This window comes from Sceloporus undulatus, chromosome 1 (assembly GCF_019175285.1).
Source record: "Sceloporus undulatus isolate JIND9_A2432 ecotype Alabama chromosome 1, SceUnd_v1.1, whole genome shotgun sequence".
Taxonomy (NCBI): domain Eukaryota; kingdom Metazoa; phylum Chordata; class Lepidosauria; order Squamata; family Phrynosomatidae; genus Sceloporus; species Sceloporus undulatus.
Window position 1 is genome coordinate 362755 of NC_056522.1, and position 13880 is coordinate 376634.

At 56.9% G+C, this 13880-nt stretch overlaps 2 protein-coding genes across 3 annotated transcripts; one reads left to right on the forward strand and one right to left on the reverse strand.

Annotated features, from left to right (window-relative positions):
- Positions 1-594: 594 nt before the first annotated feature.
- Positions 595-6957, forward strand: PREB (prolactin regulatory element binding). 2 transcript variants are annotated; one of them, XM_042450348.1, is made up of 9 exons: positions 815-1370; positions 2048-2246; positions 4175-4386; positions 4596-4676; positions 5111-5235; positions 5322-5495; positions 5836-5908; positions 6274-6424; positions 6513-6957. In XM_042450348.1, exons 1-9 carry the CDS (start codon positions 1215-1217, stop codon positions 6605-6607), a joined length of 1266 nt encoding a protein of 421 aa, XP_042306282.1. In that variant the 5' UTR covers positions 815-1214; the 3' UTR covers positions 6608-6957. The 2 variants fall into 2 exon arrangements, 1 of the variants encoding a protein (XP_042306282.1); XR_006102053.1 differs by lacking the exon at positions 5836-5908 and having other exon boundaries at positions 595-1370.
- A 2067-nt stretch (positions 6958-9024) lies between these two features.
- Positions 9025-13032, reverse strand: ABHD1 (abhydrolase domain containing 1). Its single transcript, XM_042450367.1, has 9 exons — positions 12859-13032; positions 12071-12231; positions 11709-11900; positions 11467-11512; positions 11180-11292; positions 10074-10247; positions 9852-9900; positions 9569-9734; positions 9025-9466 (listed from the first exon to the last, which is right to left on the reverse strand). The coding sequence occupies exons 1-9, from the start codon at positions 12931-12933 to the stop codon at positions 9204-9206; spliced, it is 1239 nt and encodes a 412-aa protein (XP_042306301.1). The 5' UTR covers positions 12934-13032; the 3' UTR covers positions 9025-9203.
- Positions 13033-13880: the final 848 nt, after the last annotated feature.

The following is a 13880-nucleotide window of genomic DNA, read 5'->3' on the forward strand; positions in this document are numbered from 1 at the left end:
GTAAATACTAGACTATAAGTCGACGTCGTGTATAAACCGAGAGCAGGCTTTGGGGCCAGATTTATGGGGTTTGATGCATGCGCCCCATGGACAAGTCGAGGGCAAAACTTAAGGGCATGTAACACAGGATGCAAAGCATGAAGGAAAGGAAAGCGCTTTGTGCGCACTGCCGCTTTGTCACCCAGACCTTTGGTGAAAGTGGACCATAGAGTTGCGCTGGAGGACCTAGATATTCCTAGAGAGAACATAGTAATAAAATCCATGGATAATCAAAGTCCGAAGATGCAAATGTGGAGCGACAGGCGTAGCTTTCTTTATCCCAGCCTGCCTGGTTTTATGTATGCATTGAATCTTGCTCCAAAGGCCCTTCTTGGGAGGCCTAGTTGCCATGAAAAGTGGTAAATCCAAGATCAGAAAAACCAGGGTTGCCAATCGCTTTAACTGCCGGGGGATTCTGGGGTTTGTAGTTACATGGCAAATCCCAGGGCTCCATGGGATCTTGTTGCCATGGCAACTTAAAGAGGCATGGAAGTGCTGTAACTATGCATTAAGAAAGGCTGTGGGCGCCTTTATCTTTCTATGGGCGCATCCACACTATAGCAATAACACGGTTTGACACCGCTTTAAATGCCAATCCTGGGGTTTTGTACTTTTGCGAGGCAGCACTAGCATTCCTGGGCAGAGAAGGCTAAAAGGCCTTGCGAAACTACAAATCCCGAGACTCCATTTAGGCTCGAGCTCCGGCACTTAAAGCAGTGTTAAACCGCGTTATTTCTACAGCGCAGATGGTCTCCAAACTCAGCTCTTTCAAGGATTTTGGACTTCAGCTCCCAGGATCCCAGACTATTGGCCAACATGGCTGAGGCTTCTGGGGGATGAAGTCCAAAATCTCTTAAAGGGCAGAGTGGGGAAATCACTGTTGGTAGAAGACCCGCCCTCTCTCTTCTTCTGCCCCTTTAAGAGCCGCTTTGGGCCCGCCCGGATTAAAGATGGCGCGGCGGGACGTTCCTGGAGAAGTCACGTGACTCGGGGAAGGTCCGCCCTGAGCCTGGCGCTGACGTGGGCCTGGGAGCAGTGCGCCTGCGCACCCGCACTGCGCATGCTCAGTGGGAAGCTGAGCAGCGGGTCCGCAGTGGAGCCAAGGGCGGGAAGAGAGAAGGCTCCGTCCGTCCCTTTCTTGCCTGGGATGAGGTGACCGGCCCGCCTCCTCGGCCATGGCCCCCCGCGGCCTTCTCCGCCGGCGCCTCCTTCCGCCGGAGCTCTACCGGGCGCCCTTCCCGCTCTACGCCCTCCGCCTTCACCGCGAAGCCGGGCTGGCGCTGCTGGCCGGGGGAGGGGGCGCCGCCAAGACCGGAATCGCCAACGGACTGGTCAGTGAGAAGACCCCCCCCAAAACACACACACTGCCCCTCTGCTGGGGAGACCCTTTCCCATGGCCAGCCTGGGTCTCCCCTCTCGCCCCTCCACTGAGACCCCCTTCTAGACCCCTAAGGAGCTAGGCCCTAAGACTGGGGTCTGGAGGGGAGGGGAGAGCTCGGGGCCTGGTCCCCCCCCTCGGGAGACCCCGCCCCTTTCCCAGTTAGGGCTGGGGCTCACCTGCCTGCCAAGCCCCTCTCTCTTAGCGGGGGAGGGCGGGAGCTGGGCACGAGGCCATGTTTGGGACCCCCATCCTTTCCCCAGTCTCCTACCAGACCCTCTCCCCTGACTGGCGGGCCTGGCGCCTGAGGTTCAGTACCTTGGCATTAGGGGTGGCGAAAGAGGGGGAGACCTCGCCCCCCACTTTCCTGACGATCCCCTCTTTAAGCCTCCCTTTGGCTTTCCCTCCCTTTGCCCCCCTTCAGCCCCAGACCCCCTTCTCCCTCGGGGGGGGGGTCAGGGCTCTCCCACCCACCTTGTCCCCCCCCACTTCCATGATAAGGCCCCCCAGCTGAGACCCCTCCCTCCCTTTTTATTAAGGGAGCCCCCTTCTGCTTTGACTCCCTTTCTCCCGCTCCCCAGGGACACCCCTTCAGCCACTGACTACCTCTGGCCCTCTTCTCCCCCACAGCACTTCCTGGCGCTGTCCTGGCACAACGGGGAGCTCTCGGCCTCCCTCCTCCATGCCCACGACACGGAGACCAGGGCCACCATGACCATGGACCTGGCCGGAGACGTCATCGCCGCTGGACAGGATGCCACCTGCCACATCCTTCGCTTCCGCCTCCAGAGACCTTGCAGCAGAGTGGAAGGAGCCCCCAGCGAAGCAGGTGGGGCTTTGACTCAAACATCAAGGGCGGGTGGGTGGGTGGGCCGGGGGCCGAGGAGGAGGCCTCCAGCTTGATGGTTTTGTAGGTCCTAGCCAGCGTGACTGACCAGTCTGGGCCTCAGGCAGGGCTGCCTTTCCTGTGGAGCTGCAGGACACATCTCCTCCTCCTCCTCCTCCTTTAGAGCAGAGACACAAAGGGGGCTGTTTCCTTGCCCCTGGGCTCCGTCCCCCAAGGGACTGGGAGGGCGCTTGCAGCGTCTTAGCCCTGGAGACAGCAATAGGAGTAGCAATAGCAAGTACATTTCTGTACCCAATGTGAAGTCAAAGCCCCATCTATAGGTTTTTGTGGGCTTTTTGGGCAACGAGGCTGTCTTCCGGAAGGGTTAATTCCTGACATCTCACCTGCATCTCTGGCTGGCATCTCCAGAGCATGCTGGCATGGCAGGGAGTGGGGTATATGCTGCGTGGCCTTTGGTTGGGAAGAGTGATTTCCCTGCTAATCTGTGTCTTGTTCTGTGGTTGAACGGCAAGGCCTCCTCCGGTTGGGAGGGTCTGCAAAGAGGGACTGTGTCTTTTAATTAGAGACCCTTTGTCTGCTGGGGTGCTTTTCACTTGCATTTTGCTGGGTCTTGGGTTTGGGGTTTGTCAGGACTGGGAGCCAAACAGAATTTCAGTGTTTTCAAACAGTACGTATTTTATGCCCAGGATGCTTTGTAATGTGTTCTGCTACTGCAGACCCCTCACAGCCGCAGGAGTTGACCGCATACGGTGCAGCTGCGGACAAGTCTACATAGGGACCACCAAAGCAGTGTTCAAATGCCAATCAAGGACTATGAGAGACACTGCAGACTGGGTCACCCAGAAAAATCAGCCCTAGCAGAACACGTTTCGAGAAACGGAAATGCTGGACTATGCCAACAACTGTCAGGTCAGATTGCACAGGGAAGCCATTGAAAACCACAACCACTGGGACAACTGCAACAGGAAAGAAGAGACCCTTAAAGTAAACAAAGTTTGGTCAATCACTCCTCCCAACCCAGGGTCACTCTGTGTGTGTGTGTGTGTGTGTGTATCCCATTCATTTCCAGCTAGTATTCTCTGAAGATGCCAGCCACAGGTGCTGGCGAAACGTCAGGAACAAACTCTTCTAGAACATGGCCACATAGTGCAAAAAACGCACCAAAAACATTTCTGTACTGCTTATCAATGTACTCCTTAAGCACTCCCTAAGCGGTTTCCAGTGTGCAAGCTAATTGCCCCCATCAAGCTGGGTACGCGTTTTAGCGACCTTGGGAGGATGCTAGACTGAGTGGACCCTGAGCCCTTGGCTGGTACTGGAACTTTACAGCGCTCTATAAGTAAATGTTAATAATAACTGACAACCTTATGGCTTGTGAGTGAGCGGCTGCAGCGCAGGCTTTTAACCACTGTGCCACCAGGGCTCCTAAGAGATGGCGATCGGGGGCAGTTCAGACCACGAGGCGAGCAGTGGCTGCTCTGGGATCCTGGGGGGGCAAAAAGGCTCTGTTCTTTTCCCAACCCTCATTTCTCTCCCCCCCCCCCAAGTTGAGTCCAACTGCTGCTGCTGCCTGGTTTGAGTTGCCTCCCTGCTCCTCCTCAGCAGCAAACACAACGGTGGCCCCTTCTGAGGCTTCCCAGCCTCCAATAAGAGGGAGACCATGGAAATCTGTGGTCTGATACTGTACTAGCCATGATGTGCCTCTCCCTTCTTCCGGTCTCCATTGTGTGGGTTGAGGATTGTTCCCTGTAAGGAACCCATTAAGGGAGGAGCTGTGTTTCCAGAATACTGGTGTCAACTTTGCTCAATCCTCTGGGCAGGGAGCTCCAAAGGTCATTTCCACATACACTCAGGGGGGGAGACAGGGGCAGGAGTCCCCCAGTCCCCCAGCGCTTTCTCTGTGCCCTCAGGTGGGGGTGACAAGATCCCCCGGAGGCGTAAGGCCCCCACCACCAGCACCTCAGGCGGCACACGCATCGAGACAACTGAAGTGGAGGTGGAGACCCTGCACTGCGTCCAGACAGACACCAGCCCCGACACCCTCCAGAAGGCCGTGTGCTTCAGCGATGACCACACCCTCCTGGTCACAGGCGGCGTGGACGGCTTCTTGCGGGTCTGGGAGGTACGAGGGGGCAGTGATGGTGCTGTATTGAGGGGATGCACAGAGCATGTGCAGGAGGTGGATGTCCATGGGCAGGTGCAGGAATTACCAAAGGGATGGGGAAAGTTCATTTGCGTGGGGACTGCCTTCCACCCCCTTGGAGCTTGGCAACAATAGTAGTAGTTCGAATATCCCCTTAATTTTCACTTCCTCTCTTCTGCTTTCTGCAGTTTCCCAGCATGAAGAAGACCCTTGAGTTCCAGGCCCACAATGGGGAAATTGAGGACATAGCTTTGAGCCCTGACAACAAGGTGAGGGACCCAGCAGGGCCCTGGTGAGAGTGAGTATGTGCATGCCAGGAGAAATCATCATCAGAACCATTGGCCTCAAGCACCCCTGGGACCTGGCATTCTCCAACCTTTGGAGAGAGCTCCCTGTGTGTAGCAGGAAGTGGCACCTTTAGGGTCCTTTGCTAGAGCAGGGCCAAAGGGGCCACATGAGAGGTGGAGGTGATGATTACACTGTACCCATTCTCACAGGGAAGCAGTGAGACACCTCCATTTGAGCCTCATGGGGTCCTTAGAAGGTGAAGCTCAGAAAACGCAGGCACTGCAGTTGCTCATCCTCCTGGGCTGTGTGTGGCTGAGGGCATGACTGGCTGTACCCTTCTGTGGGGGTGGGAGCTAGCCAGGGGCCGGGCTTCTTAGGTGGTGGCTCTCAGTGCTGCCCTCTGGCCTCTCTGCAGGTGGTGACAGTGGGCCGGGACTTCCAGTGCTGTGTGTGGCAACGGGACCAGATGGTGACTGGGCTGCACTGGAACGAGAACCTTCCAGGCATCCCAGACAAGGCTTACCGCTACCAGGCCTGCAGGTAGTGGGTTGGGCCAACTGGCCATGAAGCAGGGCTGGTTGCATGCTGGCCACCTGGGCTCTTGATTTTTCTCCCTCCTGTTGCAGGTTTGGGACAGTGGAAGACCAAGACAAGGCCCTGCGGCTGTACACGGTGCAGATCCCCTACAAGCGAGAGCGCCGCCCGCCCCCCTGCTACATCACTAAGTGGGATGGGCACAGCTTCCTGCCACTGCTCACTAGGCCCTGCGGCAATGAGGTCATTTCCTGCCTCTCTGTCAGGTAGGAGCTGGAGGTCTCTCTAGTCACTTGTGGAGCATTTCTGCTGCACTCATCTGAAGAGGGGTATGGACTCTTGGTGGTTGTGCAGGATTTTGTACCTGGCTCAAGAGGTGTGGGAACTCCTCACCATGGCAGCCCTTTGAGCCTTTTCATCTCTCATTTCCAGAGTGGAGTGGGACTGAGGGAAGGGCAAGTAGGATGGAGACTCGGAAGAGGGCAGATGCGTGGCTGGCTTTCTGGAGAAGCTCCAGTCCAGAGCAAGGAGTGGGTTTGTGAAAGGGGAACACACATATACATGCATCATGGTGTGGCACTTAGAGGTGGCTTTCTGTGTTGGCAGTAACACGGGCACGTTCCTGGGGCTGGGCACTGTCACAGGCTCGGTGGCCATCTTTGTCGCCTTCTCCTTGCAGGTAGGGGTCTCCTCTGTCCCCATCCAGGGCTCATCTAGGCTCAGCTCACTGGGCCAGGCCCAAAGGGCATTGAGGTGGAAGGTGGGAGGGGCTGGTGCTCCTGAGTGGGTTGGAGTTTTAAGTTGGGAAGTCCGGCAGTGTGAGGCTAACCAGCAGGTGAGATGACAAATGAGGGCAAGAGCACAGTGAGGGTGAGGCTGCCCTGACCCCTCAGACTGGACCTCCTCATCTGCTGGTTAGCCCCACACTGCAGGACCTCTGCGCCACACACCCTTGCCCCCAAATTACAAACTGGTACTTGAGGTCTGAATCTGCTGGTGCCTCCCCACCCTTTCCCTCAACACACCTCTTTTCCATCCCGCCAGAGGCTGTATTACGTGGAAGAGGCCCATGGCATTGTGGTCACAGCTGTGGCCTTCCTGCCTGAGACCCCAGAGCTGCTGAAGGACAATGAGGCTGCCCTGCTGAGCGTGGCTGTGGACAGCCGCTGTCGGCTGCACCGGATCCCCTGCCGGCGTATGTCCTTGGAAGAGGGAGGGCTGGGCTGTTGGGGGTTGTCACCTTGCCCCTGACTCACTCGGGTCTCCCCCTCCTCTTTTCGCAGGAAGTTTCCCCATCTGGCTACTGCTGTTGCTCTGCGCTGGCCTGATTGTGGCCACAGTCCTGCTACTGCAGCTGACCTTCCCTGGCTTCTTGTGACCCTCTTCCTTCCTCATGGACAGCCTCTACGGATGCATGGACATTCACGTGGCCCTCTCTAGACCCATTGGCTGAAGAGGAGCCCAGCCCCAAGCACTAGGATCAGTCTTGATGGAGAAGCTGGCCAGGGCTGCTTACCTGAACTGCGGGCTGGCTGGCTGGGATCTTGGCTCAGGCACTGCTCCTGGGCCTTGCCATCCCATCACCGGGGCAAGGGGCACCTATATATTTGTGACTCTCCTGGGAGAATCATTCCCACCTTGGCTGCTCTGAGCGGGCGAGTCCCGCTCCAGCCCATGAAGGACGATTAAATCAGGATGAAGGAGCAAATCCTCTTTCCTGCAGCCTACCTTGGGGTGTGTGTCTCCATTTCCTCAGGGCTTCAGTGGGGCCAGGAGCGCATGAGTGGGTTGCTCCATCTGCCATGGCCACACAGGGCACAAGATGGGAGTGGCCCCAGAGTCAGGTGTCTTGAGGTCCTATTGGCATCCTGAACATCTCATCATCACTGACCGTATTTGTGGTACTGATGGGGGTTTCAGTCCAGCGGTTGACCCTGTGTACCTCTTTTGTTCCTTGAGGGGATAAGCAACTATACATCCTGTGGAATAGCTCACGGGGAGTAAGGAGGTCTGAGGCAAAGGTCTGGCCCACACATGCGAGAGGGCTCTTCAACTTTTGGAGTGTGTACATCTGTGCAATTGGAAGGAAGCACTTGGTGCCACCATGATGAGAGGGGAGGGTTTCCTTCCCACTTGGACATGTCCAGGCCTTGCTTCCCAGCCAGCTCCAGATCCTAAAGAGGCTTTCTCCTCTGCATGGCTCATTCTGTAATAGGAGTGTCTAGAAGGTCCCATGCTCACTGGAGCCAATTCCCACACATGCTGGATCAGGCATCTGCACATTCCCATCTCCATGCACCGTAAAATGCAGGCAGCAGCAAGCCTTGTGCCCCAGTGCCCCCCTGGTTCCTGAAGTAGGGCAAAGGGTCAGCTAACCTCTTGTCAGTTGGCACTCTGAGCCACTCTGTGTGTGTCCCATGTCAGTTTGCTTCTAGGAATGGGAGGGCACTTCCATGTGCGGGAAGTGGCATATGCCCAAGTCAGTTTCATGCTCACTAGGTGGTGGTTGTGGTGCATTTGGCTCCCCTCCGTGCCTCTGTGTTTATGGCTGGTGAGAAAGGGTCAAGGCTGCCTTCCAAGAGGCCAAGAATTGTGGCGCTTAACGCCGGGCCTCTATCCTTGAAGACTAATGGGGTAAAGTGTATGGGGAAGGTGCATGGTGGTTGCCTTGAAGCTTGCCTCCATCTTCCTTCTCATGGGATACCAAGGGGTTTTTTAGCCACTTGTGTAGATGGGTCAGGGCTGGCAGACCTTGACTGGCAGCAGGGGTTCCACGTGTGCCTGCAGATGCTACTGAGGACAGAACCTGGGTTCTGATCCTAGAGCTGGAAGGGAACCTGGGGGACATTTAGTCCAACCCTGGAAGTGTACAAAGAACCCCAACTCCAACTAGAAATGGCCAGGAGGATGGAGCTATGACAAAACAGGAATCTCTTCAAGACTGGTGGCAGACTTGGGAGGCAGCAACAACTATGGTCTTTCCCTCAGCCATAGCTAGATGCTTCCCCCAAAATGAGGTCTGGTTTTGTGTACCTCTGCTCTTGGCTGCGCAACTTGGAAGTGAAAGAGCGACATTTCTCCTTTGCAGAGCTTGTTCTGATGCTCTCGCAGTTTCGCCAAACAACTAGCTGGCAAGTGGGGGACTGCTTTCCCAAGCAGATGGGGCCATGCCATCTCCTTGACAGGTGCAGTGCCATGGTGGTGAGTTAAAAGGTGTGGCCACCACCCTTGCACCCACACTCCCTTTGGCAATGTCCACCATCAGGGGCCAGTGTGTCCAGAGGTGGTCAACCAAAAATGGTCTGGAAACCATGAAGCCCTCTGAGGAGAGACTTAGGGAGCTGGGTCTGTTTAGCCAGGAGAAGAGATGGTTAAGAGGTGATAGGATATAGCCCTGTTTAAGGATTTGAAGGGATTTCCAATTGAAGCTGGAGTTTTCTGCAGCTCCAGAGAATAGGACATGGAGTAACGGATGGTAAAAGAAAATAAATTCCACCTAAACATTAAGAAGAACTTCCTGGTGGCAAGAGCTATTTGACAGTGGAAGATGTTGCTGCTTTGGAGACTGGTGGAGTCATCTTTGGAGACTGTTTTCAAACAGACGCTGGATGGTCATTTGCCCCAAGGAGGGCTTTGTGTCTTCATACATGGCAGAATGGGGTTGGACTGCTCTAGGAGTCTGTCATTCTGTATGTATTTCTCCTATGCAGAAGAATCCAGGAACTTCCCAAATGAAATTGGAGGAGCACTGGCTCCTTTTAGATTCAAGAAGGGAAAAACTTTGCACCAAGGAGGTGAAAGAACAACCCTGTATTTGTGTTCATCATAAGGCAGTGGGAGGGATTGTGGTGCTCTCTTGAAGGAGTAGGACCTGTCCTTTGCACAGAAGGTGGTGGTGGTGCTGTTCCTGCCACTGCATGTGCACCTTTCCCTGTGAGGAGGGACAGGAGCAGGACCCTCATCCACCAGGGATCTCAGGTGGCCAGAGGCTCAGGGCAGCTGCTAGGCTCTTCCCTGGAGGTCTCTTCACTCCTTTCACTCTGGTCGGCCTCCATGGCCATTGCTTGGGCCAGTTCCTGCGGGTGCTCAAAGATAGCGGCCACAAACTGGGTGAAGACGCGGTCCATGTAGCTCTCATGGCGGGGGAAGAGGCCCTCCAGGAAGCCAATGTGGCCCCCTCTTGCCGTCACCAGCAGTGCCAGGGCAGGCACCCTCTGCGCTGCCTCCATGGGGATGGCTGCAAGAAAGCCAGGTGGCACAAGGATGGTCAAACAACAGGAGACCCCCACAGAACCCTCCCCCAGGAGAGAGAAGGACGCTCCCACCCTCCCAGACTCACCGTGCCGTGGGGAGAAGGGGTCGTCAGAGGCATTGAGGCACAGAACAGGCACCCGGATGCCCCCTACCTTCCAGCGGGGGCTAGCTGACCGGTAGTACTCCTCGCAGGACTTGTAGCCGAAGGCCACAGCAGTGTAGCGCTCATCAAACTCCCGGATGCTGCGAGCCTTTTTTGAGGGGGGGGCAGTGTGTACACAGAGAGAGAGAGAGAGAGAGAGAGATGAAGAAGTATCGAAGCACTGGTGGGGGGGAGAGGGTGGGGGGTTGCAGGGAGGCAGGCCTACCTTCAGCACATGGTCCACATCCAGCATCCCTTCAATAACCTTCCTGTGCCTGGAAAGAGGAGTGGGACCATCAGTGTGTGTGTGTAGGGGGGGAGCCAGGTGTTTCAGGGAGGGGGGTTGAATGGGGGACTCCTTCCTTGCCAGAGGCACACCTGCCCTTCTAAAGTGCCCAGCCCCAGCCCAGAGAGAGTGGTTCTATATCTGCCAGGCCCCCGCACCCACCGCTGGATGAGCCGACGCAGGTTGGCAGTGAGTCGCTGGTTGAAGAGCACCAGGTTGAGGGGCCTCTCGAGGGAGGAGGTGGTCTCGAAGGAATCCCAGGTGACGGAGCAGGTCATGGCGGCAACCAGCCCGGCCTCCTGGCCCTTCTGCCCCAGGTAGTTCAGCACCAGGATCCTGCCAGGAAAGAAGGGAAGCTCAGCAATGCGGGGGCCCTAATTTACTGGATTTTCATCCCACCTTCCTCCCACCGCACCAGGTGACACTGGCCCCAGTGATGCCTTTGGTGCTAACAGGTGAAAGTGTTTTCAGCTTGGGCAAGGAAAAGAGCACAGGGAGAGGAGCAAGTTTCAGCGTCACGCAGCGTCAAGCTGGATCTTCAGGAAGAGAGAGGCTGTTATCCTGGGTGGGGCTGTCACACACTCACACCTGCACAACCAGGAGAGCAGCACCCAGCTTCCCTTTCACCCAGAGTCCCAGCAACTGCCTCCTCCTCATGTCGAAACCTCGCTTGGCCCCATGACTTAGCATGGGGAGGATGCTTTGCTCTTCCCAGACACCATGCCATGCAGGCCTCCTGCTTGTTGTTCCTACTCAGGGGTTGGCAGAGAAGCCCCCCACCCTTGCCCAATTCTGGCTCCCAGTTGTAGAAGCTATTGGGCCTGGTCCAGGATGTGGGGGGGAGAGGGGCACCCACTGGGGAGGGAGATTAGAAATGCAAAGGGGGCTTTTCTTTGCCCCTTTGCAATCTCAGTGGCCATATCAGTGGAATCATTAGGGGGGTCACCAATGGGGTGGTCCACCTGGCATGCCTACTGGGCAAGTGAGAAAAGATGTCGTATCCCTTTCTCTCTTGCTCAGCAGCCACGACATTCCCTTCTGTTCAGGCTTTGGCATGGCTACAGCTATGTGGGAGCCCAAACTGACCTCTGAGGGCCTGGCACTGACCCCTCCAGTGTTGGGGGCTATTGGGGGTCCAGGGCCCAAATGGACCTCCAGGGGCCGAGGTAGTCTGCCCCCCCCACCACCACTAGGTAAGACCAATTCCTGGTATGCCCCTGTGCCCCTTTGCCTTACTCTCTGCCCCACACGCAGCTTCCCAGCCTCACCCGCCCAGAGAGATGCCCACAGCCATCAGTGGGGCTTGAGGGAAACGGCTCTTGATGTGGGTCACCACCAGCTCCAGGTCTTCAGTATTGTCTGCACAGAAAGCCCGAGGAGTCTGCATGGGGGGGGGGGGGGGGGGAAAGGGGGGGGGGGGGACCCATTTTTCTGAGAGGCAGAAAATGGGGGGGTGGGAGAGAGGTTGCCCATCTGGACCTCCAGAACTGGCAGACCCCTCTCCCCTTTGTGTATTTGTGCGCCCACGAGGGGGGCAGGTGCACTCCTTGCTTACCAGCAGCTCCTCCCCTTTGCAGCCCCGGTTATTGAACACAACGGCCCTGGAAGGTAGGAGGGTTGATGAGTTTGGAGGAGGTGGAGGGGGGCTTCCGTCCTCCCCCTCCCGTTTGCAGGTCAGGGCCCTTTGCAAGGACCATCCCCCCAACCATCCCAGGGAGGTGAGCTTCTTTGGAGCAACGCTGGGGTCCTGGCAGGCCAATGGCAGCAAGGCTGAATCCTGGCCTAGTGCCCACTCACCTATAGCCCCTGCGCTGGGCGATGCGCACCAGGTGGAGGATGTAGGTCTCCTGGCTGTTGCCCGTCAGGCCGGGAAGGAAGAGGACGGTGGGGCAGCACTTGGGGTCAGTGTGGGCACTGGTGGCGTGGCCCTCCTCGCCCTCGGCCCAGTCCAGGCAGAGCTGACCCCCATCGGGGGTCCGCAGCACCTCGCTGGAGAACCACAGAGACAAGGAGGCAAATCATAGGATCCTAGAGCTGGAAGGGACCGCCAGCCGAACCGCCTTCTACTGTCCTGCAGGAAGACCCCATCCGAGCCCTGCCTGGGGCAGAGGGCCATCCAGGTGGTCTTCCAGGCCAGCTGCCCCGTCCCCAGGACCCACCTTTGGTAGTGGACGTCTGGCCTGGACTTGAGGAGGACACGCAGGATGGTCTGGAGGTGGCCCTCAAAGCACCAGGGGGTCGGGAAGAAGGTCTCGGACACCACCGGACACCGCCGGGACAGGAACTGGCCAAAGGGGCCGCAGGCCAGCAGCACCGGACGCTGAAAGGGAAGAAGAGAAGAGTGGTCACAGGGGGCACCGACTGACTGAGCCCCAGGAGGGCAAGTGGTCCGGACCCCTGGGAGGGGCGGCCGATGGGGGACCAGCTGTTGTGCTTTTGGCACGGTGCGTCAGAGCATTGCTGCGGGCCTCTCTGCGGAGATGGGCTTCCCTTCTTGGGCAGCGAGGATCCCAAGGGAAGGGGAGGAAGGAAAGAGAGAAGGGAGGAGGGAAGGAGGAAGGGAAGAGAGAAGAAAGGAAGGAAAGAGAGAAGGGAGGAGGGAAGGAAGGGAAGGAGGAAGAGAAGAGAGAAGAAAGGAAGGAAGGAAGGAAGGAAGGAAGGGAGGAGGGAAGGAAGAAGGGAGGAGGGAAGGGTAGGAGGAAGGGAAGAGAGAAGAAAGGAAGGAGGGAGGTAGGGAGGAGATCGGAAGAAGAAAGGAAAGAGAGAGAAGGGAAGGGTGAGTAGAAGTGAGAGAAGAAAGGAGGGAGGGAGGAAGGAACAAGGAAAGCAAGGAAGGAAGAGGGAGGGAAGGAAGGAAGGAAGGCGGGGAGCGCCCAGCCATCCAAGGGAGAGGGCCCTGTTTGCTAGCGGTGCCTCTGGGCGCGTGCAGAGTGCCAAGGGGAAGTACCTGGGGGACGCGGGAGTAGTAGTAGTAGTAGCAAGCGGCGAGGAGCCCAGAGCCGAAGCCCAGGAGGAGTAGCATCCTCCTTCCTTCTTCTTTTCTCGCGGAAGAGGAGCTGCAGGAGCGCGGGCACTGAGCCGGCGCGGAAGGCGCATGCGCACTCGCCCACGGCGGCCCTCTTTGTGACGGGAGGCGCCATCTTTGAAACGGGCAAAAAGAAAGGAAGGAGGGCGGGGCCAAATGGAAGATCAGAAGGACGTCATCGCGTGCTCCTGGGGCCTTTGGAGACGGAAGGCTGGGATGGAGGACGGGGTCCATCATGTTTGAACCTTGTAGACTATGAATTTGAATGGCAGGAGCGAGGAGCGCTAGAGAGCAGGGTTCGAATCCGCCTCTGCCCCGGGAAGAGAGTCACACTCTCTCAGCCTCCTCAAGGGAAGGCGGCCATGGCGTCTGACCCCTACCCTTACCCCCCCCACACGGTAATGGGGGGGGGATCACCGTCGAAGAAGGTAAGGTCGCCCCCTCCCCAAATGAGGGGGCCCCGTTAATCTTTTTAGCAAATGACCCTCTAAAAAACCCGTCCCTGCTGGACCTGAGCGCCCGAAAGCCCCTGTTTTGCTTTGCTCACCGATGAGTCAAGTCGTTGGTGCAGCACTAAAAAGGCCAATGCGATCAGGCTGCGCCAATAGAAGTACGTGTTGCCCTCGGTTTACTAAAATTAATTCGTTCCGTGGCACCGTTCGTAACCCGAAAAGCCTTCGTAAGCCGAATTGCCATAGGCGCTAATGGGGAAAAGCCGCGTTTCGTGCGAAAAAGCCGAAAAAAGCACCAAAAGTTTTTTCGTAACCCGAAAAAACATTTGTAACCCGAAACAATGATTCCCTATGGGATTTTTTCGTATCCCGAAAATTTCGTAACCTGGGTATTTCGTAGAGTTAGACCAAGGGATGTGATTCGTTGCCGTTAACTGCCCTGGGTCGATCTCGACTCATGGCGACCCTCCTCCCTGCAGCCCTTCATCGGCC